At 42.0% G+C, this 17,178-nt stretch overlaps 1 protein-coding gene across 2 annotated transcripts in view; it reads right to left on the bottom strand.

The window, feature by feature from the left end:
- Positions 1-799: 799 nt before the first annotated feature.
- Positions 800-17,178, bottom strand: part of TJP1 (tight junction protein 1) — a 263,802-nt gene continuing 247,423 nt past the window's right edge. The window contains exons 23-28 of one of the 2 annotated variants that reach the window (XM_011995773.1): positions 16,669-16,896; positions 11,260-11,429; positions 8,985-9,459; positions 6,384-6,601; positions 5,028-5,111; positions 800-2,340 (exon numbers count right to left, since the gene is read on the bottom strand). In XM_011995773.1, coding sequence (XP_011851163.1) covers positions 2,246-2,340; positions 5,028-5,111; positions 6,384-6,601; positions 8,985-9,459; positions 11,260-11,429; positions 16,669-16,896 — 1,270 coding nt within the window. In that variant the 3' untranslated portion in view covers positions 800-2,245. Of the gene's footprint in view, positions 2,341-4,967; positions 5,112-6,383; positions 6,602-8,984; positions 9,460-11,259; positions 11,430-16,668; positions 16,897-17,178 lie in introns of both variants that reach the window. The other variant, XM_011995774.1, reaches the window with a different exon arrangement.

Below are 17,178 nucleotides of genomic sequence, written 5' to 3'. Positions count from 1 at the left end.
GTCAAAAGGCAACGACAGAAACAGAAGAGATCACCCTGCCAGGGGCTGGAAGAGGGTTGAATATACAGGGGTACAAATGATTTGAGAAGGCTGTTTGATGCATTAACTGTGGTAAATAAACAGTATGTGTTTGTCAAAATCTGAACTATACATTTTAAAAACAGTAACTTACTATATGTAAATTATACCTTAATAAAGATGAAACAAAATAAAATCCACATAGATGGATTCAATCCACAAAGATGTTTACTAGAACACTATAGCAATAAGCTAAATATCAACAGGGGTGGTAGTTAAATAAGTAGGGTATCCACAATAGAATATTTATGCTCATTAAACCCATTTTCTTTCCCCAATGTGGGTGACATGCTATTTACCTGGGGAATAAAACCATACACAAATGGTCCCTCACGCGCGTGCGTGCACACACACAGGAACGCACGTGACACAAATGGTCCCTCACGCGCGTGCGTGCACACACACAGGAACGCACGTGTGTTTCCCCACACAGGGGTGTTTCCCACGCAGGGGTGTGTGTTTATCCGCAGGGGGAAGTCTACCTGCTGCTTTCTCCCACTCTGTCTCCAGGTCCTTCTGCCCCACTTCGATCTGAGCCCTGCAGGTGAGCACTGCCCACCCATCCGTACGTGCCGGCCAAGGGGACAGATTCTGCATGCGACACCAGACGACGAGGTAGTGGGTGAGGCTGGGTGATAAGGATTTGTGTGCAGGATTTTAAAACAGGATTATAAAGCTGCAGGAAACTAGAAAACAGGGGGCAAACAGACCAAACCAGCACTTTATTTTAAAAAGTTTTATTTTGGAGATTTAGAAATTTGAGATTTTTAATAACGGCAAAAGAAATTCAGTCACACCTAATGATTAACAGAACGTAGTGGTGTATTATCTAAACAGAAATCGTGCTGATGTGCCATAATAAATTGTCTATTAGTAAAAAAATACACTTTAGGGCACAGCATTGTATCACAAATTACAGTAGGGATACTTTGCAAGAATTTAATCAAACTAGAGAATTCTGAGTAGCTGTATCTTTTAAATGCAGCACTTAAAAATGTAACAACTCTGTGCATCCTTTTTCTTAAAAAAAATGACCTTGCATGTGTCATAGAAACGCTGCTTTATTGCTGCAGAGGTCAAAGTTCAAGGCTCAAGAGGTACAGGAGAGAATACAAAGGTAGCCTTTAGAAACTTGGTTTTGTTTATGTATAAAAAAGGTAAAGTTTATAAAAGTTAATTTACAAACCAAGAACAAAAGTGGTATGCACGCATTATATACAAGCATCCTTAAAACATCAAAATTTTCAAATGCATAGCCAGAAAGAACAGAAAACAACCACTGCCCCTTGTCCAAAAAAAAGAAAAAGAAAAAAGAAAAGAAAAAATCCCCAAATCACACCACTATTTTCTTCTGGGTGATAACACATTTCTGAAACCACCAAATGCACAATTTACTCAGTCTTTGTCATGATACAGTATCTTGATAATGCACAAAAGCCATAAAAACTTAGTAACATACAGCGAGAATGAGCTAAGAATTAAGAACATGAGGGTAAGGCATTCCTGCTGGTTAGTATGTTTGTGGTAATATGGTGAAGTTAGAGATCTGAAGAGGCCATGGAACCAGTCTCACATGCTTCTGTATCCTTCCCTATGAAAAATGTGTTTTCATATACAGTAAGTCATTGTCTTCACTTCACCCTCCCCCAGTTATAAATCCCCTTGCTGTACATTTCTGTTAAATCCACAACACTGGTTATATATTCCAGGTGCATTTTAAAAATGTGTGCATATTACTTCATGCATAATAAAATAAAATGTGTATGTATGCTAGGCCAGGGCCATAGTAAAGTTTGAAACAGTGTACTTTGGAAAGAACAGACCTCAAATGCACCCCCATTTACTGGCTGGTATTTTAACGGAAATCAATATGTGAAGTTAAGCAGTGACGATAAAAAAAAAAACTACAAAAATCACAAAGCAAAATATCTTTGAACCTCTAGCCAATACCAACAGTCCCGTCAATCACAAACACACAGCGTGTAGCATGTTTTCTGACCATGGTTCAGGGGCATGCTCACTAATCTTTATCAGTTCAAACAAATGCTTCATACTAACAAACTGTAGTATCAATTCTAAAAAAGGTATAATACTTGATAGAGTGGTTCCATTTAGATTAAGTTTAATCCAGTTTCACATTATTTAATCAAGTTCCTATATTTCAGAGTTAAAAGTGGTCAATAAGGACAGAAACACAGTTTGCTCCAACGAGATAATTTGGATCTCCAGGAAGACACTTGTTTTGCCAGGTTTTAGGATCACCTATGAGAGAAAAGAAGGTGACGTCATTTACAGTTGAGTAATTGCTATCTGCAATGCTTTGCAATTATAGGGCAAATATGTATATTGAAACATAATTTTCTTCTGTTTCTTCAGCATATTGTATTTGTTATCAAAATTCACTGCTTTATTTCAATGCACACCTGCTGCCACCTAACAATTTCAAAGGTGTTTCACACTTCTATTTAAAAAAATACTTAAAACTTTCTTTCCAACTCACACCATTAAGAACAGTTTTCTTTTTTTTAACTTTCGGACTTCTCCTTTATTACATTATCAAGTGCACTGACTTTTCAAAAAACGAATACAAGTGAGTGACGGCAATCTCATGTCTGGGACAGTTCCAGTTTGCCCGAGCCCACATAATTATCAGCAGCACTTTTTCTTCCCCCCTTTCAAAAGTCTGGAGGATAATTATATGATCACCTATTTAAGCTGAGAATGAGGACACATTTCTCATACTCAACTATAGACCAACAAATGAAACCCAGTTCTGCAGAATCTAGTTCTTGAAGACCATCTTTCCCCTTACAAAAAACAAACAAAGAAACGAGACTGCACCAGAGCTGCTCAGCTCTGATTCCAGCTGAACAACAAAATTAATCACGCAGCTTCAGAAACTCACTGACTGGGTGTTAGTTAGATCTCAGGATTTAAGTTTTTAATAAGCTCTTGGTGATTTCTATTAAATGTGAAGAAGGCAGGGACAAGTATGTGTCTCTGTGGTATCCAAGCAAGCTGAGAGTCACAGCTGTGGATTTCTGCTTCCCTTACAGCAATAGCTCTCAAACAGGAACGGCCCTGCCCCAGATGGGACATCTGGAGACAGTTTGCTTGTTACCACTGGCATCTAGGGGTAGAGGCCCAGGGAAGCTGCTAAATATCCCACAATGGGCCGGGCACGGTGGCTCACGCCTGTAATCCCAGCACTTTGGGAGGCTCAACCCTGCCCACAGTACGTCAGACAGTGCCACTGAGAACCCTGCCCACAGTACGTCAGACAGTGCCGCTGAGAACCCTGCCCACAGTACGTCAGACAGTGCCGCTGAGAACCCTGCCCACAGTATGTCAGACAGTGCCAGCTGAGAACCCTGCCCACAGTATGTCAGACATTACCTAAGCCATAGCTGGAGCCAAAAGCATTTCATTTTTCCAGAAAATGCGGTACTTGTAAATATGAGGAAATATGTATTTACAAGTAATTTTTTTCTTTGGTAACATTAAAATATGCTCTTGCTATGATCTTTATACCACAAACTTTTATTTCATACTGTACCCAACTAAAACTAAATAATGCTCGTCTGATTTATCAAAGATTTGGAAGCAGGACTTTAAATCAGGTTCGCTTAAAGTGATCTACACCCAAAATAAAATTCTAATTGTTAACTGACTTAAGTCACTCAAGGAAGTGAGAAATGTGAAAATGCAATGGAAGCTTTGAAATTATGATCTTAGGAGCAAAAAGTTGTTTACAAATAGTGTATAAAAGAAGCAATTTAGGGTATTACACTGAAAAACCATGGCCAAGTATGATCACAATGGAAGATTCTTTTAAGTTTCTCTGGTATACATACTTTGTAGATTAAGAAATTAAACAGGACAGGTGCAGGGGCTCATGCCTGTAATCCCAGCACGCTGGGAGGCTGAGGCGGGTGGATCACTTGAAGTCAGGATTTCGAACCAGCCTAGCCAACATGGTGAAACCCCATCTCTACTAAAAATACAAAAATTAGCCGGGCGTGGTGGCGCACTCCTGTAATCGCAGCTACTCGGGAGGCTGAGGCAGGAGAATCGCTTGAACCCGGGAGGCAGAGCTTGCAGTGAGCCGAGATCGTGCCACTGCACTCCAGCCTGGGCGACAGAGGAAGACTCCGTCTCAAACAAAACAAAACAAAACAAAACAAACAAAAAAGAAACGAAACAACAGTAACCAAAAATATAAATAGTTATAGAAAGGAATGAACTAATTTTAATAAGATAAAAATGCCTGTCTGTGCAGGACAGTAACAATTCTCCCACTGCATCCTGAAAAATTGGACAGAATCAATAATTTTGAATACCAAGAAATAACTCAATTATTTGGCCAAATTATTAATTTTTTTTTTTTTTTTTTGAGACAGAGTCTCGCTCTGTTGGCCGGGTTGGAGTGCAGTGGCATGATCTCGGCTCACTGCAACCTCCGCCTCCCTGGCTCAGGCAATTCTCTTGCCTCAGCCTTCTGAGTAGCTGGGACTACAGACGTGTGCCAACACATCTAATTTTTGTATTTTTAGTATAGATGGGGTTTCACCATGTTGGCCAGGCTGGTCTTGAACTCCTGACCTTAGGTGATCCACCCGCCTTGGCCTCCCGAAGTGCTGGGACTACAGGCGTGAGCCACCACGCCTGGCCCAAATGATCAATTTTTAAAAGGAAGCAACTCTTCTATCTTTCCATATTTATTTACAATATATGCACCATAAATAAATGTGGAAATACCGGTGATGCCTACAAGGCCACAGGAACAGAGGGAGAGATTTGCTAACACACAGCATGGGTAGCATCACCAGCCCAGGTATTAATCAACGACAGTCCCCAAAGCCCCAAAGGACAGAGTGAAGACAGCATACCCGACGAGGAGTCGGATGATTTTAGAGCAAAAGACCAACCGTCAGGAGTCATGGACGCACAGTGTGGTAAGCGCAGCTCCACAGGCTTCAGGAACTTGAGGCCATGGGGACCACACATCACCAAGGGACTCAGCAGTGTTTCACCTGGAGTTGGAAAAGGGGATGGGCAGAGAGGTTGGATGTGGTCTTTCTTCTAGACCCCCAGTTTTCCTCACCCTGCTTCTAATTATATGCTTGAAAGCCTAATGCAGTTAGTTCTCTACAATCGCACTGACCACAAAAAAAATGTAACAGCAGCCACATATGGAATTTTAAATTTCCCAGTAGCCACGTTAGAAAGTAAAAAGAAACAGGTGATAACAAATAGTATAGTATTTTAACTCAATCTAACCAAAACACTGTTATTTCAACATGTAACCAATATATGGTATCTTTGGAACTTGGTGTTTATTTCACATTTCCAGCATCTTTCAATCCAAAATTGTCACACTTCAAGTGCGAGGTAACCACGTGCAGGTAGTGGCTACTGCATTCAATCATATGGGTCTATAGTATAAAACATATTCAAATGTACTTGTTACAAATGTGACATATTTTCCATTTTTAAAATTTGCTCCATAGATGCTTAAAGGGATTCATGCAGGGCCAACACAGTCAGTCCTACTGGTTTTTAAAACAGGATATCCCCAGAATCAGAGTACAGAATCAGATAGCAGTATTCTGGCAAAACGTAAGAAAGTGTTAACTGATTTAGGAAAGTAAAAGCACTGCTAAAAGATGCTAAATCACGACACAGTTCGTTACAATATCCTGATAGATCCAGGAGGATTATGAAAATAACAGTTTCCTTAAGAAGCTCAGAAACATACTGTCATCTCCTCTGAGATTCCTTCGTGCACTCTGCCGAGCATGTACTAGTGTAGGTTCTGGGGTGATGATAAGACAGTACCTGTCAAGACGTTTAGGTTCTCCAATCAGGTGAAGACACAGCAAAGCCTTTCTGAGTGGGTGTTACCTAACCCATCTCCAGAGACGCAAAGGCTGACTGACTCCAAGACAAATTTGGTTGGGTCAGCCCAGGCTGCTCAGCAGGCACAAGTGAGAGACATCCCGTGGACTGTCCTATGCCATCATTTTTTTACTTCATACCAAAAGTAAAAGCAGGCAGTGTGGCCACCACAGCCTTGCCTCAGGCCACCTCCTGCCTGCTTGCAACACCATCCCCAGGGCACCCCTCGCTACAGCACTCATCTGAAAGGACCTCCCTGATGAAAGGAACGTGCTATTATTAGTGGCCCAGGGTGGAGGTAGAGAGAGGTGCTGCATTACCCCCTTAGCCAAGCACTATAAGCTTTAAAGTGCACACAGGGCAACTCTTAAGTTATCAAAACTAAGGAGAAAAATAAACACATTTACCTTTCTCTTTATCTAAAGGTGGGAGGATGCTGTTGTCTCGGCAGACCTTAAAATAGATTTCCTGCTCAACTCCTTCGGGAATGGCTCCTTGAGGGATAATTATACTGACGCCAGTTTCTATGGAACTCAGCACGCCACCATTGCTGTTAAATATGCCTCGCGCTGTGGCCACCACAGTATGACCATCTTCATCTTCATCCTCTTCCACAGCTGAAGGACTGAAAGTTCAGAAATGGCTAGTGAGTGAATTCCTAATGGTACACAGGTGCTTTGCTTTCACTACTACTGTATTACGTGCTTTCATTTTACTTCTGTTTCTCCATATAATCAAGAAGTTACTTTAACAAGATAAGTTTCTGGCAACAGATTTTACTGACAGGGTTATCTCAGAGAGTATTATTATCATTATTATTATTTTGAGACAGAGTCTCACTCTGCTGCCCAGGCTGGAGTGCAGTGGCACGATCTTGGCTCAATGCAACCTCTGCCTCCCGGGTTCAAATGATTTTTCTGCCTCAGCCTCCCGAGTAGCTGGGGCTACAGGCATGTGCCACCACGCCTGGCTAATTTTTGTATTTTTAGTAGAGATGGGGTTTCACCATATTGGCCGGGCTGGTCTCAAACTCCTAATCTCATCATGATTCACCTGCCTCAGCCTCCCAAAGTGCTGGGATTAGAGGCATGAGCCACCATGCCCGGCTGTTCTTCCATTCTTAGTGACACAAAACAATGGTGCATCTCACAGCTGACAGCATCTCAGACTTGATAACATCTCCCTAGGATTTTAAGTGCACATGAATATGGTCCTGCCTCAGCATCCCTGAGGACCAAGTGCCCACCCTGCTGCAGAAGGCAAGGCTTCCAAGGTTCCATGAGCTGAAGACCCTTGTATGGGCACATCCCAAACATCCACAAAAAGAGAGACAGTAGATTAACTTAGTAATCACACAACACCAAAGGCAAAGGAGATGTGGTATCAATGACAGCTTCAAAAATAGAGGCTATCAAGACTTCCTGAAGGACAGTTTTGAGCCAGGGCTTAAAGGTGAGCAGAAAGACCAACAAAACAATCACATGAAGGTAGCTGCAGTTTCACTCCAGCATGACCGGAGTGCCAGGGACGACATCCTACGGCACATATCAAGGGAGCAGAGTGCAGCCTGAGCTGCATAGCAGGGGTCAACTGTGTCTGTCCCTGACCACCGGTGGATGTGCAGAGCTAGGAAGGCAGTGACCGCCATAACCATCCTTGCTCTCGGAAAGCAGCCTCAGGTGGCCATCCTGATCTTTGGTTCTCCCTGCCTATAAGTGCTTCTGCTTTACGGTGGCATGAAAATGGAACTGGCTGTAGGAGGGTGAGATGAGCTAATGTGTGGCCAGAATCCATCCGGTCAATCACCACGGAATGAAAGACAGGAAAGAGGAGCTGCAGGGAGGCTCCAGGAGGGCTTGCTCTGTCTCATTTGCTCAGCCATCTTACTAACTGCTGCTCTTTAAACAGTCAGGGCTATTCTATTTTTCTTCTTAGCATCATTGTGGAACAAATAATGAAAGAGGAACATAGATATTCAACGTTTTTAGATGTCCTCCACATGCCCCTTAACAGCAGGTCAGGAGAATACAAGAGGCCATGGCTGGTTAAGAGTATGGGTTCTCGGCTGGGTGCAGTGGCTCACACCTGTAATCCCAGCACTTTGGGAGGCTCACTTGAGCCTAGGAGTTCAAGACCAGCCTGGGCAGCATGACAAAACCCTGCCTCTACTAAAAATACAAAAACTAGCAGGGCATAGTGGTGCATACCTGTAGTCCCAGCTACTTGGAAGGCTGAGGCACGAGAATTGCTAGAACCTGGGAGGCGGAGGTTGCAGGTTGCAGAGTTGAGATCACGCCACTCCTGCCTGAGTGACAGAGCGAGACTCTGTCTTGATAAAAAAAAAAAAAAAAAAAAGAGGCCAGGTGTGGTGGCTCACATCTGTAATCCTAACACTTTCGGAGGACGAGGTGGGTGGATCAGTTGAGGTCAGGAGTTCAAAACCAGCCTGACCAACATGGTGAAACCCTCTCTCTACTAAAAATACAAAAAATTTAGCTGGGCGTGGTGGTGCACGCCTGTAGTCCCAGCTACTCAGGAGGTTGAGGCAGGAGAATCGCCTGAACCCAGGAGGTGGAGGTTGCAGTGAACCAAGATCGCACCACTGCACTCCAGCCTGGGCGACAGAGGGAGACTCCGTCTTTAAAAAAAAAAAAAAAAAAAAAAAGCATGGGCTCAGAGGTTGGATGACCAGCTGCTAAATCGAGGCTCACCTCACTCTAGCTGTGTGACCCTGGGCAATCTGCTTACTGTCACTCAACCTCAGTTTTAGTAAAACAGGGATGATGACAATACCTACCAACCATACATGACTGTTAGCTTTATTATTTTACCAACAGCTTGTAACTCCTGGAGGCCCTTCTATGTAACAGCATTCACTGCAACAACACTCTTCAGTTTAAAGGTTGAGTTAAAAAGATCACTTCAAAGTCCCAAGTCAAATAAACTACAACAAACTCACATGAGAAAAATCACAGGGGCAATGCTCTGAGCAAAGGCAAAAGTCTTACCTTACAGGAATAGCTTTAGGCACTGTGCTGATATTATTTATTTGATATTTAGGCTTCTCTGCATGGATAGAGAAAGTTTCAACTCCACTGTCAAACTCAGAAGGCTGTGCCAAACTGTGCGATTTCACAACAGTTTTTGGAGAAGTGGGAGTTTTTGACAAGTCAGGTTTATGTGCAGTTTCACTTGGCAGAAGATTGTGATTGAATTTAGGACTTTCAAACTTGCGTTCAAACGGTCGGGCAGAACTTGTATATGGTTTTGGTGTGAATCGATTGTATGCTGGAGTGACCGTTTTCTGAGTCTGTTCAGTTCCATTAACTGGGGCTTTATCTGGAAAACTTTTCTGGGGATAGAAAGCTGGCTGAGCAGTATCTTCTCGGTTTGGTGGTCTGAAAGTTGCTGGCTTATTCTGAGACGGAGGTGGGTCTGGTTTGGACACTAAGGAATTCTGAAAATCCAATGACACTGAATTACCTGAAAAACAAACATAAGCATTTAAAAACCTTTCTGAAAAAAGGTGTAACAGCCCTCTCCCAGCTCAACTTGTCCTGGTGCTGGAGTCGAGGCCCAAGTGTGGGTCGCACAGCCAGAGCCTGACTCCTGAGCCCCGGAGGCTAGGTGTGGTGCTGAGGGATGAGGCCCGCACGGACAGGCGGTACCATGAGTAGACCCTGCTGCCCTGGAGTCAGGGTCCAGCTGCTAAGATTCCTGGCCTCCAAAGACTGGCACTAGTCTTTGTGAAAACCAGAATGGCCAATAACTATATAATAAGGACACTCACTATTAATTAGAAAAATGTAAAACAAAACCAACCAAAAGCATTAAATACTATTTCACACACACTAGAATGGAAAAACTGGAAAGTTTGATAATGCCAAATGTTGGTTAAGAAGTGGAACCACAGGATTTTTTATGCACCGGCAGAGGCAGTGTAATATAGTACCAACTGAACTCTGTGAAATAATTAAAGACACTACAGGACAAGAGAATTATTAATCCAAATTCCTCCTGAACATGGCAATATAATTACCACAGTATGAGAAGAAAAATCATATGGTCATCTTAATACATGCAGGAAAAACATCTGACCAACTGCTCGCAGCGAACTCTGAATATGGGGAACATCTTAAACACGACAAGGGACATCGACGAAAATCCCACCGCTAACATTCTAAGGGTAAAACATGAAGTCCTTCCTCCTTAAGATCAGGAACTAGCAAAAGAGGTCCAATTTCACCACTTATGTTTCAGAGTTCATTGGAGGTCCTGGCCAGTGCAATCAGCAAGAAAAGAAAGAAGGCCAGGTACGGTGGCTCACGCCTGTAATCCCAGCACCTGAGAGGCCGAGGTGGGCAGATCACCTGAGGTCAGGAGTTTGCGAACAGCCTGGCCAACATGATGAAACCCTGTCTCTACAAAAAATACAAAAATTAGCTGGGCGTAGTGGTGTACACCGTAGTCCCAGCTACTCAGGAGGCTGAGGCAGGAGAATCACCTGAACCCAAGACACAGAGGTTGCAGTGAGCTGAGACTGTGCCACTGCACTCTAGCCTGGGCGAGAGCAAGGCTGTGTCTCAAAACAGAGAGAGAGGAAAAAAAAAAAAAGAAAAAAAGAAAAAGCATAAAGACTGGAAAGTAAGAATTAAAACTGTCTTCATCTGTAAACATGGTCGTGTGTGAAACAAAATCTTAGTAAGTCTCAATCCAGAACTATAACACGTCTGCTTGAAGACTCACAAGTCCTGGGAGGTGCCTCCTAAGGGAATAAGAGAGAAGTCTGTGCTACGAGAATGCCTGTTCCCGGCAGAAGAGATAAACACTTTGTGTTACATGCTGAGGGTAAAACGTTACACAGCTCTTAAGATGAATAAGCTGGAGCTGTATGTGATCTACCTGGTATGTAAATGCAAAAGTCAAGGTGCTATGGGATACATTTTCTGTGAAACACCATGGCTTTTCTATTTCGGTGTGTGAAGATGAAACATAACAATACGTTTTACAAACCATCTTTAGATATACTGGCAAACACTACTTCCACAAGATTGAGACTAGCACAAAACAGATTAAAATCTGTTTAGCTAAAAGGCTTGTCCAAAATAATGGTCTTGTAAAAACAGGAGACATACTTTTAACAAAATTCTTAGTTTTTATTGTTCCCAGCCCAAAGGTTTCAATCATGTATTTTTTAATGTAAAAACCATTTTGCCTAGAAACCACCAGAATTTTACTTCTTAAGCATTACTGTGTTATAATGTCTACTTCCGAACTTCCTACCTTCACCATGTGCTCCCTTAGAATGTATGTGGAGAGACGCGCTGGTGACAGGTTGAGATGGCTGGGCGTACTGCGAGGGCAATGGAGGAGGAGGGGGAGTGACCTGGAGGGGTTCATAGCGTTTCTCACCAAATGATCTATCTACACCATCAGCTTCAGGAGGCTTTCCCCTGTTAACAAATGAAGAAAATGCCAACACCTGAAAATGGACTCACATTTACAAAACAAGTTCTCATTTCTGCACGTATCTCTTAAGTTAACTAGAAATTTCACAATTTATTCTCGTGAGTATGGGTAGCTACTCTACCGAAATATAAAAACAGATTCAACCATTTATCGGCACAAGAAATGTCCACACACACAAATACTTTAAGAATATTAGTAAAACATCCGGAAGATGGCAACCAAAGGCAGGTGAAATTTTGGGTATATTTTAATATTTAATTGTTATTTACAAAAGATAGTAACATTGACAGATTTAAGAAAGTCTTGCAAATATTCTGAAAACATATCATGGCACAAATTTTCCTGAGACCCACTTTTTTTTTTTGAGCCAGGGTCTCATTCTGTCGCCCAGAGTGGAGTGCAGTGGCGTGATCTCAGTTCACCACAACCTCTGCCTCCTCCCAGGCTCAAGCGACTCTTCTGCCTCAGCCTCCCGAGTAGCTGGCATTACAGGCGCCAGCCACCATGCCTGGCTAATTTTTGTATTTTTAGTAGAGATGGGGTTTCGCCATGTTGGCCAGGCTGGTCTCAAACTCCTGACCTCAAGGGATCTGCCCGCCTCGGCTTCTTAAAGTGCTGGAATTATAGGCATGAGCCATCGCGCCCAGCCCTAGACCCACTTCTGATTTTGTATCTGGCATCTGGCATACTCAGAGCACTACAAAAACAGATGTCGCAGACTAGGGGTTGGCAAACTTCTTCACTAAAACACCAGAAAGTAAATGTTTCTGGTCTTTTGGTCCATACAGTCTTTGTCACAACTATTCAAACTATGCGGTTATAGCCTCAAAGCAGCCACACACAACGGGCATATCTGTGTTTCAGTAAAACTAAAAAAACTGGAGCTTTTACTTTTAAAATTTCCCCTTGAGTTACCAGGTCCATTTTTTGATACTGCTTTATCTTAGAAGGTTCATTTAAGTCAAATTGTGCCATGTATGCTTATTTTTTCAGATTGCCAATTGTTAATATGTAACACAAAATTCACACAAATCTTTTTAGAAGACCCATAATTGCAACATTGCCATCTAAACCTTACTGCTGAATGCCAAAGCCGCATTAGCTTTATGTGCACCCACAATAACATACGCATTTGGAATATCCCGGTCATTTTCATACATTTTCATTGAAGAAGTCTCATGATTGGCTTCTTTATCTTGCTTTCATGAATTTAGACTAAGCCCTTGATGATGACATTAAAATCTGAAAGTGCACATAATGCCAGTGACACAGTGAGGGACACCTTACGGAACAGCCTCACATTAATTGCCAGTCTTACCACTTGACGTTCCTTTTCAAGTAGTCATAGCTAGTGTAAGAGCCAAGAAATCTAGGTGATGGCAAAGCAAGCGCAACGGAAAAATGAAAGAAAATGGTCAATCTAACTAAGTAAATTTGCAGCAAATGGAACTCAAATGTCATTTAAAAATAACCAACATCCACCATTTCACCATAATTTGGTCTATAAAGGAACATATCACTAACTCTCATTTGGCCAAGGAAATTAAAGATAGATAAAACACAGCCACTTAGTTATGCCATCTGCTGGCCCACCCTTCATGTACTTTAACTGGTACTGCAGTGAAGAGCAATGTGTTTGAGCTTTGCTCCTTCTGCACCTCTGTTGCAGCTGCTAATAGTGAGCAAAGAAATTTATCAAATCAAAGAGTGGCGATCAAGGATAATCAGCAGGTTCTGAGTAAGTGGGAGTGAAATGTCCTAGTAAAGAAAAAAAAAAAAAAGGCTGGGCAAAAGAAACACTGCAAGTGAAGACACAGGAAAAAGTAACACAACAGAAGAGCCACACCGAGCCCCTGGGAGGGGAATGGTAAATGGACAGATACAAACATGCCTGGCTTGAAACCTGGCCAGACTTCTCATGTTCCTTTCTAGCAAGACCTTCTGCATCGGCAATCGTAAGCTGGGCCCTGTGGTGGTGGAGTCTTGCTGGTGAAGCTGCATGCTTGATGCTCAGTCTCTCTCTCATCTAACGATGTCTCACAAACACAAAAACAACTGAACATCAGTCTCTTACATTTAGTTCTTTAAAAGCTAAAAACCACCATCATTTATTGAGACCTGGAAGTCTCGCTGAGTGAGCTGAGTCCTGAAAGGTAGACTTGATAACAAAAAATCCCTGGTTGTCCTGAAGAAGTTGACTCAATCTCTGGGCGGAGACATGTGAACAGCCCTGGAGGGACACTGCTCTTCTTGCACTGTCTTAGAATCCTGGAAACTTCCAATTTACTTTGGAGGTGAAATGTCTAAGCTACTGTCTCCTAACCTTTCCAGTTGTAATCCAGCTCTATGGAATTTTAAGACTGGGTTATCTGCTTGCTTGCTGGGGCATGTGTCCTGTGCTAACAAAGATTATTTTCCGTCTCTGATTCTCACCATTTCTGAGGTGTGTTTTTAAGTGAAGCATAAGCACACATCATCTGGAGGAAGAAAATTTTGCCACTCCTGTATTTTACGGAAAGAAAGAAATGCCTGAAGGCAGTCTATTTAGGGACAAACAGTAAATGGTTTTGAAATGCAGGACAGAGTCCTATATTTTAAGCTATTTTCCAGTTGATGAAGTTGTACTTATCGGATAAGAGGATGAAAAAGCATTACAAGGGAAAGTTACAGAAACAACTTCCCTCTTAGTTATCTTCCATGACCCTTATTCTCCTTTCCAATTCTCTAACCATTAAATACCTATATAGGAAAATGCAGCACAAGTATAGAGAGTTTCAATTTCACACTACAAAGGAAAAAAAAGTATACTGGTATCCATCCCAAATTATGCTTTTCTCACTCACAGCAGCAGGGAGTAAAATCAAACTGAGTTCCAAGTAAATTCACAAAGACAGATGTCATCTACTTCACAATATATCCCTGTGAAAACAATGACCAGGTAATACAGGTTCCTTCCAGAGCTATGTTAATGAAAAGGAGGGTGGTGGATGCACCTAGTACACCATGCCCTGTTTTGAGCTTCATTCACTCAACAATTATTAAGCCCCCACTGTATGCAAGGCAATGTTCTACACCCTGAAGTCATACATCACAAATAAGCTAAGTCTTCTTTCTAGAAAAACAAAGCAAACATGCATTTCAATTGATTCCCTGGCAAAACAACTCTTTTTAGATCTAAATATAATCCTTTTTTTTTTGAGACGGAGTCTCACTGTGTTGCCCAGGCTGGAGTGCAGAGGCACCATCTCGGCTCCCTGCAAGCTCCGCCTCCTGGGTTCATGCCATTCTCCTGCTTCAGCCTCCCGAGTAGCTGGGACTACCTACAGGCACCCACCACCACGCACAGCTAATTTTTTGTATTTTTAGTAGAGATGGGGTTTCACTGTATTAGCCAGGATGGTCTCAATCTCCTGACCTCATGATCCGCCCGTCTCGGCCTCCCAAAGTGCTGGCATTACAGGCGTGAGCCACTGTGCCTGGCCATATAATCTTTTAAGGTTGTATTCTATTTACCAAGTATGTAAAATGATAAATAAGAGATATCTTTAAACTACACCCATGAGCCTTCTTCTGACAGGAATGAATGTGTTTAACGGTGTTTAATAAAAATAATAACTAAAGGGTACACCCAAAGGTGAGCTCCTAAGGCTCAGTACCTACCTCACTTTAGGCTAGATACCATTTAGATGCTACTGTGATAACTGTAAATGAACTCCTGTAACACTGTAAATGTAAACGAATTCCTAATGACAAATCCACATCTGTTTTTGTTCTTGTGGGTTTTTTTCTGTTGAGGTATGAACCCAGCTGTGCGCCTGTGCGGGTTTACATTGTGCCTAGCTCACTTCAGTCTAGACATCATCTAGATGCCACAACCCCTTTCTAGTGTTGTGCTAAGGGGTGGTTCACAACACTAGTGCAAGACACGATTTGCATTTAATATAACCCCCATTGCAGCACTCTCAGTTTGCATTTGTATTCTCATAAACTGCTTTCTTCTGTAAACATAAAGCCTTAAATATAAGACAGTGAAAAAAAATGTTTTAAGTCTTCACTTCGAATGATGTCTTAGAAAAAGCAGTGGTAATTAAAATTAGGTTTTAATGTTAGTGGTTTTAAAGTACGTTCTAAAACAATTTCACACAATAGTAAATGACAAATAATTAATTTCCCAAGATAATCCCAAGCCCACGCAACTAATTAAGGAAAAATCTAGGTGCTTTTAATCTAGACACAATACTATGTGAGATGAATTCTAATACGTCAATCTGGCTAGATACTTCTATGAAGGGATTTTTCAGGTTTTACGTCCCCAGTCAGTTGAGGGGAGATGGTCTTGGGAGGGCCTGGCCTAATCAGTAGAGCCCTCTGAATGAGAATTTAGGCCTTCCGTGATCTCACACTCTGCAGTAGCTCAAAATCTTCCCTTCCTGACCAACTGCCCTCTGAAATACGACTTGCTTAGCCAGCCCCTGTAACTGTGTACATGAATTTCTTTTGACAAATCCACACCTGTTTTTGTTCTTGCGGGTTTTGTTCTGTTGAGGTATGAAGCCTGTGTGGGCTTAGACCCAACTATCAGTACCAAATGCTCTAATCAGTCAGGGTTCAACCAGAGACACAGAACCAGCAGGAGACACAAACCCACGCAGGCACAAGAAAGGAGAACAAACTAACACGAAACCCGGGGATCAGCAAACAGAGGGGAGCAGCAAGAACAGGGAAAAGATGACTGGGAGTCAAGAAACTTGGGTTCAGTCCCAGCTCTGCCCTGTCATTTTCCCTCACCTGTAAAACTGGATCAGAAATCTTACAAAAACAAAAAACCTCTTCGGTATTTCCCTCAAACAGGATCCTCCTCACATCTGTTTTTATATTTAAAAAATAAAAACAGAAAAGAAAAAGAACCAGCATGAGGTCATTCTGTGTGTGTACAGAAGACTGATGATTACCTAGCAATGAGGGTCCTTGTAGCTGACACTGTCTTCCGTCAAAGCCCTGTGATGTCAGCATCTTTGTGAATGCAAAAACTGTGTACATCTAACAGCAGACTTTAAAAGCAAAACACACATCCCAGAACTAAAAAACCATGTACAATGCTGAAGCACTAGAGCCTACAGAAATCATATATTACATTTAAACTATTTTTCTTCAAAACATATTGAACTGCACGAGATTAATATGCTGCATCCTGTTTTTTAAAAGCCAGGTGAAAGAACTTACTTTGAAGAATAACTAGAAAAATTTGATTGATTCTGAGAATGAGCTGGCTTTGCAGGCTCGGAGAGATGGCTGGCAGCAATGTGTGCAGGAGGCTTATTCTCAAAACTTCTTCGGTCAAAGTATGAGAGCTGTTTTCGATAATATTCTTCATCTTCTTCAGGGTCATAATGATTTGACCGAACAATATCTTCAGGTGGCTTCAGTTGAGGCTTTTGAGGTTCTGGGATCCTAACAGATAATGAATGACAAATGGAACACCTTTTTAGATATTAATGTTATGAAGGAAGTAGAGTACGTAAGTCTTACCTTGACCAAAAGGTCAATAATTACTAACTGCTGTGATTACTGAGGATCTGAGCAGTCCAACAGTTAGAATAGATATTTCAAATCCCATGTCCTCACAGAGTATACTCAAAAGGCAGCCCCCTTCTGGCTCATGAGTCCTTTAACACAATTTAATAAGCTAAACGATTATATGATTAGGGGACAGCAGTTTAGAAGTAGTTACTC

Source organism: Mandrillus leucophaeus, unplaced genomic scaffold (assembly GCF_000951045.1).
Source record: "Mandrillus leucophaeus isolate KB7577 unplaced genomic scaffold, Mleu.le_1.0 Scaffold498, whole genome shotgun sequence".
In the NCBI taxonomy this organism is placed as follows: Eukaryota; Metazoa; Chordata; class Mammalia; order Primates; family Cercopithecidae; genus Mandrillus; species Mandrillus leucophaeus.
This window is presented reverse-complemented; position numbering and strand designations above follow the sequence as displayed.